Raw genomic sequence first — 23055 nt, 5'->3', positions numbered from 1 at the left:
ACTGCGGCCTTTGCGCTCATTAAGAATTCCCAAATAAAGCAATTAACTCCTCAAACGCCCAAAAACAGAAGAAGAAAAATATCTCGAATGCAGGTCAACACTCCTGAAAACTCCCAGTTGGCGGAAATAATATACTCCCAATGGTCCCCTGAAAACTCCCATTGTAGTGGCAGTAAAATGAAACTCCCATGTCCTACTGAAAAAACTGCGGAAATAATGGGACTAAGGCGAGACTCCCATTGGAAGGAGTTTTGAAAACTCCGAATTGGTACTGATTGCTGCGGCAAGCCATTTACTCCTATTTCCGCTTAGTTGTGTTCTGTGTGTAGGCGTCCCCTTAACCATTGTGACCCAACGCAGCAGCGACGGCAGAAAGATAACTGAGAGGAGTTTCTAGCGAAGGCTGAGGAGCACGGCGGCACGCGAAGCTATGGCGTAATCTCGCTCACTGCCTCCCCCTCGTTCTTGTTTCTCGCGTCGCCGCACAAGGAACGCCCTCTTCGCCCTCTCCCTCTACAAACGCTGTTTCGTTCGCCGCTAATTCAAACCACATGACATTTGGCGGGAGGTTCAAACCCGACATGCAGCAACATGCTCTCTCTTTCCCTTGCGTGGCTAGCCCGAACCACGTGAACATTGCGCGGGAGGTGCAAACATAATTTGCAACAACACGCTGGCTCGCTGCGGCGCCGCGCTGTGAGATAACAGCAGAGTTGCAGAGTAGTGCGCGGCGCCGTGCGTTTTCTGACCACGTGATCACTTCCTGAGGCGCGGCCGATATGTGAAGAGACACAGAAGAGTGCAACTGGCGCTGCACCCAAATTTCGCATTATGTTGTATATGTAGTCGTCAGTGACTTTTTTGCCTGTGCACAAGCATCCCCGTAATAAAAACATATATTTCTGTCCGAAAGACGAAAACAAAGTAGGCTGTTAGGATAAATAATTTTCACAATACTTTTATCTCTCTACAACTGCCAGAAGCAGCCGCGTCTGTTATGAATTCTATAGAAACGGAGTATACGGAAAGTACATCGTGCCGTATTTCGCGTTATAATCGAGGCAGAAACACGAAAACTGTGTCACACGTTTCTATTCTTACCAGTCATTTGATTCCTTTGATTTTAGAAGGATTACCATCATTAGCTACGCCTGGATTCATAAGACTTCGTAGCAATTCCATATTGCCATTATTTCGTATAGAAGGTACGTTTCACAATAAAATCTAGCTAATTAAAGGTAGACGGAGTGAGCGCGTTGTGGCCTTGCGCTTAGACATGTGTGTCATAGGTTCGTGGTGAGTCCTCCTGTAGTTGTTTAGGTGCGGCAAGCAATAAAAAGGATACAGTAGACTCTCGTAAACGGAACTTCAAGCGACCAAAAATATTAGTTCCTTTTAAAAGAAGTTCCGTTTACTGGAATAGATGCTTGAAAGTGTAAATATATGTGCGTACACACCATTAATACCATGTCATGGAACTCAAAGCACTAGAAGGTGAATGTAGCTGATAGTTTTTCAGCAAGCAAGAAAACTACAAGAGGTATGGGCAGAGCAATCACAAAAGCAACAATGAGTCGCTGTACACTACAATGTGCAGCTATTATTTTTGTTCGTGTCCTTGCAATTACATCTTCACGCAGACTAGATGCCGCAACTTCGCGAGTGCTTACGAGCTACCGAATCTAAAAGACGGCAACGCGGTAATGAAGCGCGAATAGCACCACGATGGCACAAACGAGGCGGGAGAAGCTGACTCCTGTATCCTAGGCGTCTTGAAGCGAACCCGAAATACTGGAGCAAGAACTGCGATGTTGCATTCGTTGCGCTAACACGAGTGACCACTAACGAGACGAGGTTTAAGAGGCCAACGAGGCTAAAAAAAACATCGGGAAAGAAAAAAAAACGAAACCGCCGGAACCGTAAAAAGCTGATTCTCGTGCCACTGGGTTTCACAAGAAGTTCCTTTTCTGGTCCCGTTTACGCGTTGACATGGAAATTTTAGTTCCGATTACCGAGTTTTTTTACGTTATCTGAATGCAAAACCAACCAACTTACAGGCTACTGCTCCGTTAAAGCGGAAGTTCCATTTAAGCGATTTCCGTTTATCGAGGTTATACTCTAGAAATTTATGTCCCCTGGAAAGACCTCTTTCCTTGTCGATTATTTTTGCTGCGCAGCACTTTGCGCCCGGCACAGAGGTTTGGCGGCGGCGATGGCGGTGAGGTCCATGGCCACGTATCCCAGCGAGCGAACGGGACACCCAAGGCAGAAAGAAAACGCAGGGGGAGCTTGTGGCGAAAGTGTGGGGAAAGGGCGGCACGCGCTGTTATGGCGTCATCTCCCAGCTCTTCGCCGCAGGTCAGTGTGTCTCACTGCCTCCTCCTCCAACCTTCTTCATGCATCGCCGCCGAAGAGCGCCCTCCCCGTCTACAGTTTCACCCGACGTTTCTCCGCCATTGGTGGCTCGTCGCAACCACGTTACATTTTCCAGCACAATTTACAACCACATGCCTGGTGGCTGTGACACGCTGCAGTATAATGGCAGAGTATATCTCACGCCGCCGTGCGTTCGCTGATCACGCTATCACCTCCTGAAACGCAGCAGCAGCGCGTTGTGACCGAGAAAACTTCAGTTCGCGCTATATTTCGCATTAGGGAGTACAGTAATCGCCAGCTACTTTTTTTTTTCGGTGCTTTGTCGACGCTTTTTATTGTTGCAAATCACAACTACGAACCTGTGTAGCCAAGCCAGAGGCCTTCAAAAGCGTAAATTTCCAAATATCCGGCAATTTCTGTGCTGTCTGATGTCTAATTGACCGGTTTAGAGGCGGTAAACGACGCTGTAACTGTAAATTATAGTGTGGAGTTCTGTTTTCGGAAACATAATGTTGTAGCTTTAACAGGGCGACCAACAAAGCATAGTCATCTTCTGGGCGTGTTTTTGTGCAGTTTTCCGAGCCAGGACCTAGCACAAAGACATACATGGAAAATTTCTGTTTCACGTAAGAGACTCCAGGTTTCGGCATACAACAGCAGCGTCATGGTAGAAATACGAGAAGCTCGCGCTCTGGAGCTCGTGTGCTTGCCGGTGAACTGCCATATTGGCAGCACGTGTTTTTCACAAGCCGTGCTTCTGTGCTTGAAATGCACCCGGTACATTTGTGGGCACCCAACATGCGGGAGTCTAAGCTAAAATGTGCAGTACACCATTCCAGGCTAGTTACTTTGTTAGCAGAGCGTGAATAAGTAATATTTGTCTGTAAAGGTTAGGTTTTATTACCTTTAGAATCCGAGAGTGGCACTTAAAGCCTTCAAATTTTGTGTGGAAAATGTTTTTGCCATGGGATGACACAGCATTATCAATGGTAGTTAGTTTTAAGGTAGCAAAATAAAAACACTTATGCTAGGGCCAATTAACCAATATTATCCTTCATCGTAAATCTAACATGCAAATGTAAGGAACAAATAAAATGATATAAAACGTACAAAACATAAGGTGTTGACAATGAACTCAAGTAAAGAAAAAGTGGACGCAGTACTGTAGTTACCCTTCAATGCACTATATTAAAACACGATTTTGCAGAACAATCAATCAACATCGGCACATAAGATGTGTAAGCGCTAATTAGGTTCGCGAACACCAAAAACAGGAGCAGCTACACGATACACACACACGGAGGTGTAGACTGCTATCTTTGTCCGTATATATTTTACTGCTGTGTTCACTTCTTTGCGCGCCAGCCGAATAGCCAATGGGGTCTTTTGTCGGCAGCATATTATGGATCCGAGCAACTGAATGCACGTTTGTTAAAGTTGCTGATATCAAATTTGGTTTATAATGCGGAGCAATCACACTGGACGAACGCCAACACACAACAAGACTCGTGTACGGAGATCAGACGCCTGTTTGGGAAATACCTATTGATGACATTCTGTAGTTCTACCTACATTTGGCCATTGTCCATTGTCACTGCTTGGGCTATTGTAATTGCGTCGCCCAGAATCTACATACCCAACAATACGTTGGGGGCTATGGACGCGTGCCAAGCGACACCTGCCCCGCTTGCACGACGTGTGGAGTTTCGTGACGGCAAAACGCGGTCATTTTAGGTGCGGAGAACCTCAGGACCGTTAAATGTCCATCCGCGTCCGTGCGCACAGCATTTAAAATCGCAAAAAGTCACACAGGCACCGGCAGGGTTCCAGCCTGCGCCTGGTAGACCAGACAGAGTTAGTGTCAGTCGTCTTACCCATTAAGCTAGGACCGTGAGTCAGTAACCATGAGTCAAACGGCTTACTTCCTCGCCTGTAACGGTGCGGAGTACCTTGTACGGAGTACCTTGTTCGAAGTACCTTGCCCCAACGTCCGTCCGCGTGCATTCGTGCGCACACAACCACCAAGCGAAAATCAAGCAAAATTCAATTTGAGCCGTGAGTTGCAGTTTCATTTAGGGAATAATCAAGGTACAACTCACGGCTCAAACCGAATGAGGGTCGGGGCGAAAATCGGATGTCACTCGGGGCGCAACTTGGATGTCATTTAGAGTCCCCGTACTCCGCACTGTCGCCATCATCCGCGGAGTGGAGATGCCGCCATTTTGTTCTCACGTGACTTACACGAAGCACGCGATGGGTACGGCGATCCAGGTGAGCGAGATGACGGCAAGGAAGAGTGACATGTAGAAGGTGAGCACGCGCGGCACGGCCTCGTGAAGCTCGAAGGCCCCCAACCAGGCGAGCGGCATCGTCAGGGCCACGTTGAGGCTGAAGAGGACGCCCAAGACGAGGAGCCGCCGAGGGGGCTGAGCCACGGGAGACTGTGGTCGGACAATACAAAGTACGGTAACGGGATGAAGAGCGACGTCGCGGATATCGTAAGGTTTTCGGTGATTTCATACCTCAGTTACTCGAATGTACAGGTGCCGCCACAAGTAACTGGAGAGCGAGAGCAGTGGTCGAACTGTATAGGAGCGCCGTGAAGCTACACCGGTGGTAAACGAAAGGAGCGGAACACGCGTGCGCTCTTGCCGACGGTGATAGCCTATCTAAACTTCTCAACCCATTTCTTTTAACGCGTCTTCGAGTATTATTCGCAGCATAATGGTCTCAGCGATGGCGCTGATAGCAGAAGCGATATCTGGCGCTGTCGGTGCCAGATATCGCCTTCAAGAGGCGATGCCAGAGGCGATGTCTGGCAGCGTCTGGCAGTGACAATTTTTCTTTTCTAATATTTTTAGGTGCGTCTGCTATCAGCGCCATCGGCGAGACCAGTATGCTACGAATAACTCTCGAAGCCACGTTAAAAGAAGCAGGTTCAGAAGTACACAGGGGCTATCGGCGTCGGCCGGCATGCATGCGTGTTCTGTTCCTTTCGTTTACCGCCGGTGCAGCTACACGGCGGTGCAATACGGTTTGGCCACAGCTCCCGTGCTCCAATTACTTCTTACGGCACCTGTACAGTTCCATCGAACGCACGGTAGATTTCCATAAGCGCTGATGAGCAGGCAGGAATTCTGATCGAGATAATAGAGCGTATGACGGAAAAGCGAATGCATTCTATTTTAAACTCTGCCATTTAATCAATCATTGCACAAAATTTACCCAAGCAGGCTCAGCTAGGTAATCTAAACTACGTATTCTCTGTTCTCATCATCTCGCGCCTTCACGACATACCTACATGATGGTTGAAATACCATGCTTAGCCATCTCTCCACCCCATACACCCGCATGCATGATTGAAACAAGAACCAAATGCAGACCATCCAATAAAGGAATTCGGAATTGTTTTATTTCTTGAATCACAAAGTAGAATGTCTACCTAGAAGGCAAAGTGGAGAGATGTTCGGTTGTTTAAAGTGAATGCGGGTTCTTAGCTTCTCGTTTACGGGCAGGCTCTCAATTATTTGATATTAGCACAAGCATTCGTTGTTGCACACGACAAACCGCATCGACAGTGTCTCCTCAATACCAGCTACAACTACAAAATGAATTGGAGCTAAATTCTCCTGATAATCTTTCAACGATCAACTGTGGTCATGATCAGCTGAAAGATAGAGGAAAACGGCGTTGTTGCTCAGAATTGGTAAGCGCATAAACGCTGCAATTTTTCCAGTGGCTTGGTGACAAGAATAGAAAAATACTTTCCAATGAGAGATTGACGCCTGCTTGCACCAATCAATGGCGACGCTAACCTTCTGAACACTTCCCTCAGTGCCGAAGTTGGGCACGCTGATGAGAGGCGTGGGAAGCGAGACATTCGGTTGTGTTGCGCGCAACCCACCCACAACATTAGTGCTGGAGGCGGCGAACATTCATGGTGCTTTGACTGCTAGAAGCAATCATTACCGCATAGGGACCACTCTCCCTACAGTCTCAGCTTCGAGAGTCAGTCCTCTACAGACCATGCTGCTCAGAGACCAATCGGAAAGATTATTGTTGGGGTCGGGTGTTCCCGAACATCGTCATTGCTGCATGACCGGGAAGGCAACGGAGCAACGGCTTCGCGGGCGTAGGAAGCCGCTTTTGGGCACCGCGTTTCGGCCGTTAGTACAAGATGGAGGCAATCACAGTGGACGAGCGCCTCATGTGGGGCGGGAGCTGCTAGGTGGATGACGCCTTTTGTTCAGCGAAGTTTCACGCGGCGGCCGCAACGTGCGGGTGTGGCGAAGTAGGCGCTAGATTAGGGTGACGTGCGTGTAGCGTTCACTTGCACTCGTTGCCCATAGTATACAGATGCGTGGGAGGCGCAGTTAGAATAAGCGCTGCCTCCTCGAACGCCCCTCCCCCGCCCCCCTTTCGCCGGATACGAGGTTTCTTTGATTGGAAGTGTGCGAGGTTTGGGCAGTCTGGGTTGGGCCATGGCTCGTCATTGATGGGGTGTGGCGGGCACATAGCGACCAGGTGCTCACAGTATCCTCTTTGTAAACACATGTATGAAGTTTAAGTACGCAAGTTTCTGTGTCATCCCAAAGAGTTGTCATAGTCATCACGTCTGCAGCGCTGCAACAAAAAGCAGTGCAGGGCAAGCCGTAACACCAAGAATTACCACCATCCGCCTCGCAAGGAGGCGAACTGGAGGGCAGCGAATCATTACTATCACCAAGATCGGTCTACGAGAAAACGTGCAGAGGGTGCTACCGAATTCAAGTTCACCGCCTTCTCTCAAGTTGACTCTCCAGAAAAACGTGCAATGGTTCCACGGTGAAGTTCCAACTGAGCGCATTGCCGAATCCTACTGCAGCCGTTAACAGAAAACCGCCGTTGTTGGTGCTAATCTACGCTTTAGCATGTCACGACGAGAGGGCATTCCCCTCGGCATTACCGTCTAACTCGGCAACATCAGACCGTTTCACGAAAACAGCATGTGTTGAAGACGGCTGACAATGGCCGATTCCGCCCACGCTATGGCGAAGCCCAACACGCCTACAGCTAGTGTCTTTAGGGTGAGCTTGGGGATCGTGCCTTTTGCCCCAGCATTCTACGCCCAAGCTATAGCCAGTAGCTTCAAGAAATTGACAATACCTTCAAAGCCCGTCCCTGACGGTCGCCACTGCACGTAGCGAGCACTGCGACCCCAGTTTCCACGCTGCCCCGACTCGCCTATCGGCAACCGCGCCATTGGAACTGACTTTTTTCACTGAGAAAACTAAGCCAGGCCACACTTGGAGTTGATGTTGCCGGCGTCAAAATTAGCGGAGATGGAGAGCCTCAATAGTCGCTGTAAAACCCAATTTATAGCGGCGAGAAGCGCATTAGCAGCCGTGCTGTGTCAAGTATCCTTGACATCGTTATCAACGGCCACAATGTGGCAGCACTCGGGGACACTGCGGAGCAATATTCTCTTGGGAAAACGAAGTTACCTCCTTCTTTCGGAAAAGAAGTGATCCAGGTAGATAGTCGCGATGTACGCAAGGGCACACTCACGCAAATCGTGGTGTGTATTGCTTAGCGAGACAATGTCATCTGCAAATCTCAAATGGCTTAATCATTCCCCATATACTCGCAACGCGAACTTTTTTCCACCTAGGTTTTTTAAACACGCCTACGAGACAGGTTAAAAAAGTAAGTTTGGTGAGATAGTGTGCTATTCTATGGAACCCTTCGTGATAAGAAACTTTCTAGTCGCATTAAAATTCGCAGCAGTGCATTCTTCGCGTAAGTCATCAAGCTCTACGCAAGCATACAGTCTGCCAGGATCTCTGAGTGCTTGTACCTTTGCAGCGGTAGCAACTGAGTGAAAATTTTCCAATTATTTAAAAAGCCACGTTAAGAGGTTCGATACACTCAACAAATTTTCAATTGCCAGTGATTGTGTCAATATAATCTATTTTTTTTTAGAATTAGTCATGACGTTGTGTTTGCTGTTACTTTAGAACTTGAAATGAACTGCCAGCATAAAAAAGCGAAACTTTCTTACTGGGTCTGTGGGCACCACTGGCGGTGGCAGGATCAGCTTCAGGTAGGTCGAGTTTCGCTTCCATTCGACACATGCTTTCAGAAATTCACTGCGTTAAAGACACCGAATTAGAAGCGTTTGTAGCTCGCGGGAAGCCGCAATTTTAAATATTTTTATGCATTAACCATTGAACCTATGCGTAATGCCATCAACCTGCTCTCATTTTTGGCCTGTTTGGGGATCAAGCATGTAATATTGATCTTGTAAGGAACTACGTCTGTGTCTTAAATTACGGATGTTTAATTCACCCGCCCGACCATTTTTATTTATCAAATCGGCTGCCGTTCCACCGCTCGCCTTTTTATCGTTCCACAGAACTTTCTTCAATTCGACGTTAGGGCCAACATATTCCACTATACCCTCCGGCGATGGTTGCAGGGAAGGCTCTGTGGCTCCCGGGTTGTGCTGTGCTACAATTCTGAAGCCACACGGATGATGCCTAGCTCGCTAAAATCCCGTGACTTCCCCATCAAACTGGCAGCATGGATGGGCGACATCAAGCGCACTGTGACAGATTTCTTCGCCCCAGGCGAGATTGAAGTCTGTGATCAGGCGTAACTTGTTGTACATATTGCCTCTTGCCACGTTTTGGGTTTGTTTGTTTATAGGGTTTGTCTGTTGGTTTGTAGCGGCTGTGCCAGGCTATGTTATCTGTGTTATCCGTAGACCAAGTGAAGTGCAGGTTCTATTCTTTATGCCGCACGTATTATCTCCTTTGAGAAAGTGTGGGGAACTACCCTAGAATATTCTTCTATGATCTACATTGTTCTGTATTCAATTCAACTGTTCGAGAAGCCCTCGCGCCGAGAGATAAATGGCCGCAGAGCAGACGCCATGGCATTCGATTCGCCGACACCAGTCTGCGCACGTCAGTTTGTTGAGTGCTCTTTCGCCGCCTGTGTATTCCTCGAGTTGGTAGGGGAGCACAAGTTCGCTTTAATAAACTTGTTTTCCTTGAAGACAAGTGCGTCGTATTTCGTTACGCGACATCTGGTAGAGGTGCTGGGTACGCACCTTTTATGCTCCCAACCACCTCAGAAGCAACCAAGCCAGTCCAACTAGAGCCAGCACCCGACTGCAAGGTCTCCCGCGCGAGTTTGGTCTCCTGCCAGACGGACCCAAAAGAACGACCGCTGCAACCACCACCATGGTGCAAGAAGCAACGTCACCAACCGTCCTGCATCAGCCCCGGGCACCGTCATCATTCCGAGGAGCCTCCGCAGAAGACCCAGAAGAATAGTTGGAGAAAGGGGAGTGCGTCCGGATGTTCAACAGGTGGGACGACGAAGAAACGTTCCGGAATTTTTTCTTTTACTTCGAAGATTCAGCTCGAACTTGGTTCGAGAAACACGAGTGCTATTTGGCCAACTGGACTCAATTCAAAAGCGAGTTCTTTAGGACCTTTACAACATTGGTGAGAAAACAACGCGCTGCTCGTTTGCTTGAAACTCAAACGCAGCACCCAACGAAGGGGTCATGATCATCGTCGAGGAGATGAAGAGACTTTTTGGCCGTGCGGTCACAGAACTGAAAAGCAAAAGCTCTTCGCGTGCCTTGTTCGCAACCCCCCTTCCCCCCCCCCCTTCCCCCAAGACCGTGTCCGAATTCGTGTCTGATGCTGCAGCGATGGAAAAGACGCTCGAACTCTGAACGAAGCAGTACGACCACCCAGTCAGTGCGCTGGTTTAGAAGGCGAGCGGAGCCGGGGCTATCACCTCCAATACACCACGCGAGACAATCCGCGCAGTCGTCAGGGAAGAACTGCGTAAACTCTTCCCAACAACGTCGCAACCCCAAGTCGCCTGTATGAGCGACGTAATCCGGGATTGATTAATTGGTTGAATGTAGGATTTAACGCGCCGACGCAACGCAGGCGATTTGGGGTGCTGTAATGGACGGCTCGGGATTAATTTTGACCACCTGGGGATCTTCAACCTGCGCCGAAATCACGTACACACGGGTGTTTTTGCTTGTTGCCTCCATCAGAAAAGCAGCCGCCGCTGGCGGGAATCGAACCCGCGACCTCGTGCTAAGTGGCGCAACACCTTATAACCACTGAGCCACCACGGCGGGTGAAAAGAAATTCAACTAGCTTTTGTGACTCCTACGCCATCCGAAGTACCCCGCGAACCACAAGCTATCACTTACTCCGCGGCTGTTCGTCGACCCCGCGCTGCTCCAACCCGTCGTCAAGAAATCCCGCCGTACCGCCTTCCACTATCGCCCGCCCGAACCCGCCTCCCTCCCTAGCACAAAACCAGATGCCGACGAAGACGGACGTATGGCGAACCAACCACCAATAATCGTCCGCGATGCTACCACAGCGGAGAGGCCGACCACATCTACCATCGCTGCCCCTACAGGAGGCTTGAGGGTTCTCCGTCGAGGCAGCACGCCCCCGACCCGGCCAGTGCCCATCGTAGATCGAAGAATACCTCTCCGACACCAGCCGTGGAGCGGCCTGTTTCAACCGATCGCCGTCACCCTACCCATACCTGTCGCCGAACCGCCGTAGCAATGCTGATTTCGCACGTATAAGGTTCCCACCCAACGCGGGGGAAACAAAAAGCAGTGTCTTCTGGAGGTGAAGTTGCTCTACGGCGAAAAAGCGGAATCCCTCCAACGACGCAACAACGCGCTGAGAGATAAATGACCGCAGAGCAGTCGCTGCGGCATTCGATTCTCCTACACCAGTCTGCGCAGGTCACGCTGTTCACTGCTGTTTCGCCGCCTGTATATTCTTTGAGTTGTTAGGAGAGAACAAGATTGCTCCAATAAACTTGTTTTCCTTGAAGACAACTGCGTCATCTTTGGCTACGTGACAATATACACTGGACTGTCTCGCTGAAGCCTTGGTACCGTGTTCGCATTTTCATGAAGCCGGCGCGATTAGTGCCAAAACAGTCACCAAATGCAGTAATTATTGCTTGTCGCCAGGTTGCTCAGGCGGAATTTTAACGACCTTTGTAGAGGTGCCATGCCGGGTCATTATCGTGCTGGCGTTTTGCAGCAAATGGCCACTTGATGTGGTTAGGATGTTGCACATCAGCTGTACCCAAAGAATAGTGTCGTCCTGTAAGCAACAAAATGCAGGTACGTCCTGGTGGGCACACTCTATTCTACTATGTGCGCGACTTAACGAATCCGCCGAACCTTCCTGAGTGCCTGGTCAACCCATAAAAGGTAGCCGCTGTTTGCAGTAGGGGCTGAGATAAGCAGTTCCTGGTCACTATTCCCGCAAAATATTACAGAATAAAATGAACGGCGACAACAGGACGCGCGGCAAGTCAAGGGGAGGTGGAGGGCTGTAGAAGTCCCTCTTTGAGGCTGCATCGCCCTAGCCCTGGCTGTTACTTGCAATTGCGAGGTGCTCGTAGAGAGATGGGGGCGCCTAGCGATTAACTCGCTACCACCCTGGAATGCACTAGACGTTACAAGGCGTCTTTATCACCCGTACCCGTGGATGTCCCGGGGTGGGTATTTTGTGGGATCCAAGATGATCCTCTTCGCTGGATACGGCTTACTGACATCCTCACCTGCCGCCACGCGTTCTCCACCTAACAAAATGGTTATTTGCAAAAGGACGCCTTCGCGAAGCTGCCTGGGCATTGCATTTGTACGTAGGTCACTGCCACTGGACTTCGTCAAACTGAATCAGGACAGTAATAGCTACGCACGGGAACTTCTCAGGTACCTAAGACTCACTTCGCGCTACTACCAGCCCGATGTCAAGGCCCTGATGAGGCCATCGTGAAGTACAATAACGGCAAAGTACACCTGCTGACAGGTTAAAACACTGCGTGGACGTCGTTTGGGACGAGACAGCATGCGTAGATGGCGTGATTCTGTTAGTGCTGCATCTTTCATGGTGCCGCCACATGAAGTGCAGCCGCCGGAGGGTGCAGCTTCTCGAAACCCCAATGTTCTTGGTGTATCAGCGAGTGCGAAACTAGAAGGAGCCCACTTTACGCAGGGCACCTTACCATACCTCGCTCATGGAAAACAGGCAGTGAATCGCACTCAATCATGTTGCAAAAGGACAGCCGTTTCAGTGAAAACCGCGAATGACATACATCGACAAACTCTGTGTCCATAATGGGCCCTTCGTACCGTGCTTGAACCTCGAGGGATAATTGCGGCTGTAGTGGCCAAAGGCGGTCACGGGCTATCCGACAAAAGGTAAGCAGTGCTCATTGCGAAGCGCTTGTTAGCACTTCAGCAGGTATAGTGAGGTGCTTATAGCCTTGACATCTATAAACGCTCATTTAGGCCTAATCTATTCTATTCTAGACGCAATTCTGGACTGATGTGTGGTCACGCCCAATACATATACTAAAAAGCTAGCGGTGTTAGATAGGTTTCCAGGTGAGCCCGTGCTCACGTGCCCTGTTGTTGATTGGACGTTTCGTCCGCCGTAAGATCGTGGCTCTTAACGGGCGGGACCCACCTGGTACGCCATTCGTGCTGGTATCAAGCCGTCCTCTGGAACATTCTGCAGAACTGTTTGCCTGAACGCCGATGACTTTATCAGTCTTTATTAAGGCGTGAGAGCTTACAATAGGTGGCACTACACCGTAATGCTTGTAAATTTTTTTTTAACTAACCAGCACTGCTGGGACGTTGTTTCGAACGCATAAAACGTACGTAATAATCGGGGACGTTTGCGAGAGCGAGCTGAGCGAGCTTTTCGGCGGGCTGTCGGGCGATTTGCAAAGCCCGAACTCGCCGTATTGTCCCGCAACTTACCAGGCTGCAAAATCACGGCTGCGACCTTTCTGCGACCCGCTTTGCGCCCGACAATCTAACCAAGATATTCGGCCCAGAATTGAAGGCTATTGTTACGACTGCCCGAGAAGAACAATTTCCAAGTGCACAGCTCCTTCGACATCGCCCATTCAAGTGGTTGTCAGCCAAACGCTTGGAAATCATGGCATTTCGACCGTTTGCTCCATGGTCCGCCAGAGCGCCCTCCACGTTTCCATGCCACGGAAGCCGCGTGAGAATAGGCTCCGTGCCGTTTTCAGAGAAGTAATCCTAAAGAGTGGCGAACCCCTGACGACAGGCTGATTTTCAGGGGCGAGCGGTCGCGTCGGTCATGTGGCCCGCTAGTGCTGCAGCCGTTATGTTTCGGCTGCGTCCTTTAATCCTTGGTACAATTTTGACAGGCATCGTCGTTTTTCACCCCACCTTAAGCAACACGTAGTGGCCGACACCCAATCCACCCCTCCTCGCCCTCCCCCCCCCCCCCCCTCCCCCTTTCAAATTAGCCATCCAGCCCCGTCGCCCCGACAATGGCTGTCCCTTTCTCCAACACGCCGTCACTTCTCGTCTCCGCCGAACTACAGGTCATTTCGTCGGAGAATTGACTGGGGCAGCTCAGGCGTGACGCTTCATCAATGATTCGGCCCACAATGCTCTACTGACTGACCACCACGCACATTTTACTAAACTTGTCGATTTTGTTGACGACCGCGCACTTGTTTTTACCATTTCCGTGATTTCTGTTTTGAGCTTAAGCCTTCGCCGTTGCTTACAAGACGTCCTCACTTGACGTCTGACGTCTCCGACTTCTTTTATACGACGTTCGTTTGCAAAAGGCGCTCCCCACCAGCTCTTAGTAAATCGCGCAACAAAATTTCATCCACAGGCATAGACAACATTGTGCACTCTTTTTCGGCGAAACAGGAGCGAAACAGGAGCGAAACAATCTTATCACCGACAAACTATTGGAATCACGGAATGCTGGAACCGCACGTTGACCGACATGCTGTCTATGTACGTATCTGTTGATCATCAAAATTGACACTTCGCGTTATCATTTGTCAGTTTTGCTGTGAAACCCTCCCTCGCATAAGGTTTCGTTTTCACTATTTTTTATCAACCGTTTTTAGTGTCCGGCTTTGCCTTGAAAGAGCTCTTTATTAGATGAAAGCAGATGGCTCTCTACACCGTTATATCTCGTTTGAATAGTCGTGAGATCCTATCACTCGGTCCGATCGAGCTCGTCAGTTGGGTCGCGTAGAGTACCTCGATTCCAGCGCCGCTGTACAGGGTGTAGACACCCTTCGAAAAGTACCATGCGGCGGCTATTGTGTGAAAGTGCTCAACACGCAGTTGTTTTTGTTCCCACAATACCCACCAGCGCGAAATAGGTCAGGTGATTCAAACTTCGCGAGTAAACCGTGTTGCGGAGAAAATTATAGCTCGGTCTTGCTACACTGACTTGATGCAGCGGCGAGCGAGTAACGAAAAATGGCGGCGCAACGCAAACGTGTCTCCAACCTGTACGCGGATGCGCACAGATATTGAGGCCCCCTGACCTCGCAAGCAAGTTTCTGCTTTGCAGTTATCGCAGAAGACACGTTATGACGAACGACACCGCACGATCTACTTTCCTCCGGGTTCGCTCGTTTTGCTCTGGTCCCTTGCACGCCATGTAGGCCTCTGCTAGAAACTGCTTGAGCCTTATTCAGGGCCGCAGAAGGTACTGCGTCTTGTCAGGGATGACAAGACGCAGTACCTCGTCTGGTCTTGCCCGGGCCTTGCCGTGCTTCGCGCCCAACACCGCCCGGCGTGGGTTCACTCCTACGAAGAGTGGATTCGGCCCTCTTGGCGTGTCAAGGACACCTTGGCAGCACTCTGGAGCTTTGTCTGTGCGGCGTCGATGGCTGGACATTACTAGCGTCCTTCCTGCCCTCCCCCTTCCCCTGCGGCTTCGGGCCATCCTTTCTTAATAAAGTTTTCTTCCTTCCTTTCAGGGATGACACATATGCGACAGTTCTGCCATCTCTCCCGAAACGTCTTCCTGTCCTCGCCCACCCACAAGTTTTGTCCGCGTATCCCGCCTCAAACTCTGTCAGCCACCTCGAACCGGTTCGCCTTAGCGGGCAGCGCGACTGTGCTTATTCACCTGCCGGTGGTCACGTGACGAAGCAATTTCTGTTGTTGATACGCATGCGACCGGCGCTATGCTGCCCGTGGGAGAAGGCGAGAACGACGAAGCTCGGCCCCGAACTTACGCTGCTGGTTAGCTCAACACCCCCCAGCTTATCCTGGCTTGTAAATATTTGTAAACATACATGTCCTAGCCACGTGACAATATGGAAGCCCTAATAATTAGCGGCATATGCTCTGCTACGGAGTTTCGGTGAAAGAAACGCTTACCCGCACATTAAGCGACAAACGCATCGGCGAAGCGCGTGTTTCACTCACATGAAGTAGAGCACGGGCCTGCGGAACCAGAACATGCTGTGGCCAACGCTGAACACGTACAGGGAAACCGACAGCAGGGAGTAGTGGAGGCCAGCGACGAAAGCGCAGCTCATGGGCAGCAGGAAGAGCACGCAGGTGAGGAGACCCATGGCCCGGAACAGGTGACTCAGGGGACGGGCGCGTGCCTCGGGGTCGCGAAGCATCTCCAGGTACGACTGAAATGCGCCAACACGCGCAGTTTCAAAAGCCGTCACGGTTTAGCCCTTTAAGCTATAAATTTGTTGTACGAACAAAAAGGTTTTTTTAAGGTACTTTTGTTAACCTTTTTTGCTCTATGAGCTTACAAATGAAAAACGGAGCTTTTGGTGCACTTTATTAGCGATTTACAGGTTTGGATCAAATTAGGTCATCCTGTAATAAAAATTTAATTTCTAATGAAACCGTATCTGCTACTTTCAACCTTCACATAGTAGCTGTGCGGGTAATGAAACGGGGTCAATTTAAGCCTCTTTACCGTCAAGTTTTGTCAGGTTTTATAATAGGTGCCACGCAAATTGGCGTGCTTTTGAAATGATGACTGCATTGAGACCTAACTGTTGCTTGCCGGATGCCGTCAGAACATGTCGCCCTGTTATCACGCGGAATCGGTGTGGTGCTGTCACTAGTAAAGTCATAAATTTTAAAATAATGAGGCGCTGGAAAATAGATCATAATATAAAACCTAACACTGCCAAAATTCTCTTCAATTCTGCTGGCAATTTATGGACAACCATCCATAGCGTGCACTTGTGGCAAATATGTCTTGTATTCACGTACCTTCGAGCGTTCTTCGACCTGATAGGCGAAGGCACAGATGTCGCACCGTGGCTGCCTTCTCTGCGTCACCCACTTTTCCAGGCACGAGGCGTGCACCAGGCCGATGCTGCCTGCAGGGCATACAAAATACAAACACGCACAAACATCGTGGTCCCGTAGAAGCGGGAGGATCGGAATGACTTTCCAACGCGGCATCACAGGATGTGGCTCCAGTGGGCTCTGTTATCACGTCCGTTTTGCTTTTGCATTTCAGCGTTAATTTTTCGGAACTCTTAAGCACTTTCCTGTCGATTTGTTCGTATGTATAACATGGGATCGGGCAAAAATGACCTTACTGCAGCTGGTAACATCTGTTCCCGATTCTGTCACTTCTGAAACGAATGCATAAAATTGGACGGTTGTAATAGGGCTCGGTTGCTGACTAGTTAATTCACGACAAACACACACATAATTACTGTGCCAAACTTCTAGCCTGAAACATACCTCCATATATTAAACTGTGTATCTGCGGAAAATAACTGACCTAACCATACCATGACAAGTTGGAGTTTAGGCGATTGCTTATCACCCTGTATGCTCAACCGCCATTGATTAAACCAGAACGCTGCATGGTGCCAACGAGACTAGGTAGGCGAATGCTTTTTACTGTGTATAAACTTCACCAAATGATATTAGATTTATTTGGTGCATAAACAAATTTAGTTAGAGAGTTTTTCAGCCAGTCCATATTGACGTTACTCTGCAGTACGCTGCACGGCTTTGTATGCTTGCATCGAGTGCTACATATTATGCGTTTGCGACGACTATTGACAGTTTATGGCGCCTTTATTCCTGGTTTATGCAATAATATATTGTTTCTGTCGTCTTTTTTATTTCGTATAACATGCTCCATTCGTGTTCTGGATCTGTGTTACTTAGATATAAATGGAACGCTGCATTCACACAAGTACACTTGCTAGCTGTGTTCCGCCAAAATTTCGTTGAAATATGAGTCGCGCACTTTAATTTTCCTCTAGACACTGAACACTTGGCTGTGTATAAAACTCCTGCATGTTTTCTTTTTATCAGCCTCATAATGTATATTCGCCAGTACCTAGTTATCAACTGAATTATTCGTGCTGTTTTTGTCCGCCACTATTCACGCAAGGCCTTCTGGTGTGCTATTCCAAAAGGTCCGAGATTGAGCAGAACCCGGGAGACACGAGCTGTAGCGACGCCCACATAAAGTGATGATAATATTTCGAGGCGGAATTCAAGCGCTTTAAAAATGCGATTCATGCTATTTGCTGATTCTTGAGGTGACATAACGGGTGCAGGGCAGCACGCTCCGAGGAGGCGCGACTAGGGCGTGGTACATTTTTCAGTGCATTCTCTCGCTCCACTGCTGCAGTGGCGGCTACTGGGAGCAAGCAAATCCAACTGATTTGCTTTATCGCGGTTTTGTTTATTAATCTGGATTTCACTTTAAAGTCCATTTTTCTCATTTCGGGCGTTCATATAACCTTTTTGTCTGAGATTTGGTCCTCCTTAGAAGCCGTTTATGCCCGTTTCTGTCGTCAGTGGCAGAAAATATAATCACGTGACTAAAGCCGACGGGCAAAAACAGAAAGCGGGTGATGGAAACGCGCCTGCTCGGTGTCATCGAAGACCTCCGTCCGCTTTTCGATGCAAAATTTATAGGGCCACCTTACTCTGCATATGTGATTTGAAGGCGAAAGTTGGCGATACTTATTAACAGTTGATACATTGTACTTGCGACGTTTTTTAACAACTGATACATTGCACCCAACTATTTCTCGGTCTCATTTCTTTGTATTTCAACACGAATTTTGGCATTACTTCGACCAGCTTATTTTCTGCTATACTCTGTTTGCGTAGGTTTCTCTTCGCTCATTTCGCAGTGAATGAGCCGGCAAGAAGATTGGCACACACCACAGCCTCTCTATATTTGGGGTCCTGTGCGACTCGTGTGACCTGTCCCTCTCATGTGCCATCACGTTCGCGTGTAACGCGGCACGCACTGTTCTACAACTTTTACTTTCACAGTTTTGTGAATTTTGAAAACCGACCAATTAGCTCCTGGAAGCTCTCTATTTCGAGCAAATCACCCAAGTGGGCATGTGCTACGAACAAAAGAATAGCAACAACCACAACTTTTCAAATTTGTTTCCTTTATTTCGCTTTGCCTTTCACAGCTCTTGTTCGACGAAGCTCTCTGCAGGTGCTGGCTTTTTTTATTTAGTCCAATCCCCTCACACCCCTCTCTTTATTCGCCCTCTTTCTGTTCTCGCTCACCGTCCTCCTGGCGTCCCGCTGTTACTTTCGGTCTCAACTCTCCCCTTCACAAGCTTTACATGCTCTGCTTCTTGCCAGACGACGAAGACGCTGGACAAACACAGTTTAACCTCGTAGATAGCGCCTCCGATACTAAATAAGCGCAGTTGATTATATACTATCCTGCCAGTAACGTTTTCCGAAGAATGGCGTTACACGCAACGTCTCCAGCGAAACCGGCTGCCGCGCTGATGATAAATAAACCACGCGGTTATGCAACGGCACGTTGGAAAGCTTCGCGGGTAGACAATAACTGAAGCGTAAGCTCCCGCTGCAGAAGGATAGACGCGTGGTTGAACCTGCGGAGGCCATGTACGGCTAACCACTTTAAAAAAGTTGATTAATTGATTGATTGATTAATTGATTGATTGATTGATTGATTGATTGATTGATTGATTGATTGATTGATTGATTGATTGATTGATTGATTGATTGATTGATTGTAGGGTGTGACGCGCCCACGCAACGTAGGCGCTGAGGCAGGCCGTGGTGGAGGGCTCCGGAATAACTTTGACCAAATGGGGATCGTTAACGTGCGCCGAACCCAAAAAACTCCCAAGCATTTCCCCGAGGGTGAACATGGTTAAGTGCGAATGCACGGGGTGATGCTATGAGGGGGAGTAAAGTTAAAATCCGTTGGCATTCGCCCGTGAGCGCGCGCGAGCCGACCCACGGAGGTCTGGCAGTTTATCGCTGCATATATAGGGGGGTACGCCGCGCCGAGTGCGCCGAGCCAGGTGGCTGAGAGAGGAGGCGAGCGCAAAGGGAGAGGGACAGCGGCGCACGGCAGCTGCAGCCGAGCGAGGGGGAGAGGAGAGAGTGTGACGTCACGGTGGAGAGAGAGGCGCGCGGCAGCTGCTGGGGAGAGGAAGCGCGCTGTGACGTCATACCATGACGTCACGGCGCGAGGAGCGGTGCGGGGAGCGGCGCGCACCCGCGCAGCCACGGCGAGGAGGCGGAGCGAGCGCGGTCACGTGGTGAAGTGACGTCACCGCGCCGTTGCTACCGACGCTCCTCTCCGCTCCACGCCGTTGCTAGGGAGAGGAGGACTGCGGACGCCGCCGCCGCCGCCGCCGGCGGTGGAAGGTTTGGGGTCGCTTATAAAGTGCATTCGCACTTAAAAAGGGCGGGCAACATGTCTACAGCAATCTTACTGCGCACATACCGCCAGATTGTCGAGTGGTGGTGTTCGCTGGTGCGGTCACTACCAACGCATCCGTGGAAGGTGACCGTCGCATAAAACCGCAGCGCACACAGCACTCGCTCCAGGCAGTCATGAAGCAAAAGCCTCCTCAAAGTCGTCGCAAAGGGGGTCGGGCTTCAGATGGCTGCACAGCCAGTGCGTAGTACTTTCGAGATACAAAAATGAGCTGGAAATTTCTTCTCCGCTAAACAAAGCATCTGTCGGGATAGATATACGCGTGCAACGGCAACCGTGATCAATGAACCACGCCGCAGCAGCCCCCACCACGAGCGTCACGAGTTTAACTCGGCCGTGATATATCAATCCCGAGTTTTCTCCGGGTTGTAATGTAAATCAAACACATCCAGCCCATTCGTGGGCGGCCGTAGTGACTGAAGCCCCACCCAACAATGGCGTCCACTTCGCCGGTGGGGTAGCGCCACCGCCACGAAGTTCTTTGCATTTGATACTCCAGAAAGAAATCTTAGCATCAAACAACGAACGAACGATGTCTCCAGGCAACCATAAGTAAAATGCTGCCAAAGTCGCGTAGGTGTTCGGTCGGAACGAAGTGTTCGCTCTTGTCGGAAGGATAAGAGCGGCCACGGCGACAAGATTTTCCCACAGCAGCCGTCTTCATACACACTAAAACACAATCGACGGCAGATGACACGACTTCACTGTATAAAACGCACTCGTCAATGTTGAAACACGCACATGGCACGCTGAATTGGGGCGATTTCTAATACTACACGCGCTGTGCGCACATAAACAAAGCCGGTCACGTTCGACAGAGCAGGGAGACGGGCGCTTTCCATTCGCTACAGTGACCTCCCTCACTTATTAGGTTTGAGCTCGCGCTGAGCTGCACTGGAGCCACCCTAAAACCGCGTAGTAAACACAATTCAGTGGAAGAACAGAACACCTAGAAAATCGGAGCCCCTCCGCTGCGCTTTTAGAGCGAGGATCTTTGAAAGAATGCTGGGGCCAGGCCGGAGTTTTAAAAGAAACAGCGGTGTTGTGCACTTAACGCAACGGAGTGCATCATCACCATCATCACCAGCCTATCTACGCCCAGTGCAGGGCAAAGGCCTCTCCCATTATTCTCTAATTACCTCGGTCCTGTGCCAACTGTGACCAATTTATCCCCGCAAACTTCTTGATCTCATCTGCCCATCTAACTTTCTGCCGCCCCCTGCAACGCTTGCCTTCTCTAGGGATCCACTCTGTTACCCTTAATGACCAGCGGTTATCTTGCCTTCGCATTACATGCCCTGCCCACGTCCATTTCTTCTTCTTAATTTCTAGTAATATGTCTTTAACGCCAGTTTGCTCCCTGACCCACTCCGCTCTCTTCTTGTCCCTTAATGTTACACCTATCATTTTCCGCTCCATTGCCCGCTGAGTCGTTCTAAATCTAAGTTGAAACCTCTTAGTGAGCCTCCAAGTTTCTGCCCCATAGGTGAATACCGGTAAGATGCAGCTGTCATACACTTTCTTCTTCAGCGACAATGGTAGGCCGCTATTCATTATCTGAGAATGCCTGCCATATGCACCCCACCCCATTCTGATCCTTCTAATTATCTCTGCCTCATGGTTAAGATCTGGGGTAACAAACTTGGCCTAAGTGAATATATTCGCTTACCACTTCCACTACCTCGTCACCTATCTCAAACCGCTGTGCTGTCCCGAGGTTATTGATAATTACTTTTTTTCTGCATATTAATTTTCAGGCCCACGGTTTTACCCTTTTCGCCCATTGCGGAAAGCATGCTTTGCAATTCGTCCCCTGAGTTACTTAGCAAGGCAACGTCATCAGAAAATCTTAGGTTACTGAGGTATTCTCCATTAACCCTTACTCCCACCTGTTCCCAATCCAACGTTCTGAATACAAATTGTAAACGTGCTGTGAATAACATTGGAGAGATTGTGTCTCCTTGTCTGACACCCTTCCTTATAGGTATTTTACTGCTCTCCCTATGGAGGATGATGGTAGCTGTAGATCCATTGTAGATATCCTCTAGTATTTTTACATAATGCTCATCTACCCCCTGGTTCCGTAATGCCTGAATGACTGCTAGGGTTTCGACCGAGTCAAATGCTTTCTCATAATCTATGAAGGCTATATATAGGGGTTCAGTATACTCAGCGCACTTCTCTATCACCTGATTGATCGTGTGAATATGGTCCATTGTTGAATAACCTTTACGGAACCCTGCTTGTTCTTTAGGTTGACTGAAATCTAAGGTTGCAGAAATTCGGTTAGCGATTACCTTGGTAAGTGCCTTGGAGACGACTGACAGTAAGCTGATCGGCCTGTAAATTTTCAAGTGCTTCATGTCGCCTTTCTTATGGATTAGGATGATGTTCCCGTTCTTCCAAGATTCCGGTGCCATTGCGGTCATTAGGCATTGCGTATACAGGTTTGCCAGTTTTTCAAGTACAATTTATGCGTCATCCTTCAAGAGGTCTGCTGTTATCTGATCCTCACCAGGTGCTTTGCCCCCTTTCATTTCTTTCAAAGCCTTCCTTACTTCTTCGGTCGTTACTGGTGGGATGACTATCTCCTATGAACTACTGTCTCGTTCGGCATTATCCTGGATGTCCCGGCTACTGTGCAGATCCCTATAGAACTCCTCGGCCACTGTGACTATTTTATCCCTATTTGTGATGACAGTGCCTTGCTTATCCTTAAGTGCACACATCTGATTTTTCCCCATGCCAAAACGTCTCTTCACTGCTTTCAGGCTACCTCCGTTTTTTACAGCGTATTCGACCCTCTCCATATTATACTTCCGTATATCAGCTGTCTTACGCCTATTGATTAACTTAGACAGCTCCGATAGTTCTATTCTGTCAGCTGCGGTAGAGATTGTCATGGTTTCCCGTTTCCTGATTAGATCTTTCGTCTCCTGTGAAGGTTTACCAGTGTCCTGTCTAGCCATAGTGCCCCCGACTTCTACTGCACACTCCATGATAATGCGTGTAAGGTTGTCGCTGGCTTCCTGTGTCGTAAGCTCGGCTTCCTCGTTGGGAGCGGAATATCGGTTCTGCA

General features: G+C 49.3%; 1 protein-coding gene across 1 annotated transcript in view; it reads right to left on the bottom strand.

The window, feature by feature from the left end:
* Positions 1-23055, bottom strand: part of LOC144145685 (E3 ubiquitin-protein ligase MARCHF3-like) — a 41585-nt gene that overhangs the window by 3865 nt on the left and 14665 nt on the right. Inside the window, exons 2-5 of the mRNA XM_077677349.1 lie at positions 16484-16593; positions 15668-15882; positions 8417-8504; positions 4618-4817 (exon numbers count right to left, since the gene is read on the bottom strand). Coding sequence (XP_077533475.1) covers positions 4618-4817; positions 8417-8504; positions 15668-15882; positions 16484-16593 — 613 coding nt within the window. The remainder of the gene's footprint in view (positions 1-4617; positions 4818-8416; positions 8505-15667; positions 15883-16483; positions 16594-23055) is intronic.

Source organism: Haemaphysalis longicornis, unplaced genomic scaffold (assembly GCF_048455015.1).
Source record: "Haemaphysalis longicornis isolate Haplotype H1 unplaced genomic scaffold, Haemaphysalis longicornis Haplotype H1 scaffold_7, whole genome shotgun sequence".
Classification (NCBI taxonomy): domain Eukaryota; kingdom Metazoa; phylum Arthropoda; class Arachnida; order Ixodida; family Ixodidae; genus Haemaphysalis; species Haemaphysalis longicornis.
This window is presented reverse-complemented; position numbering and strand designations above follow the sequence as displayed.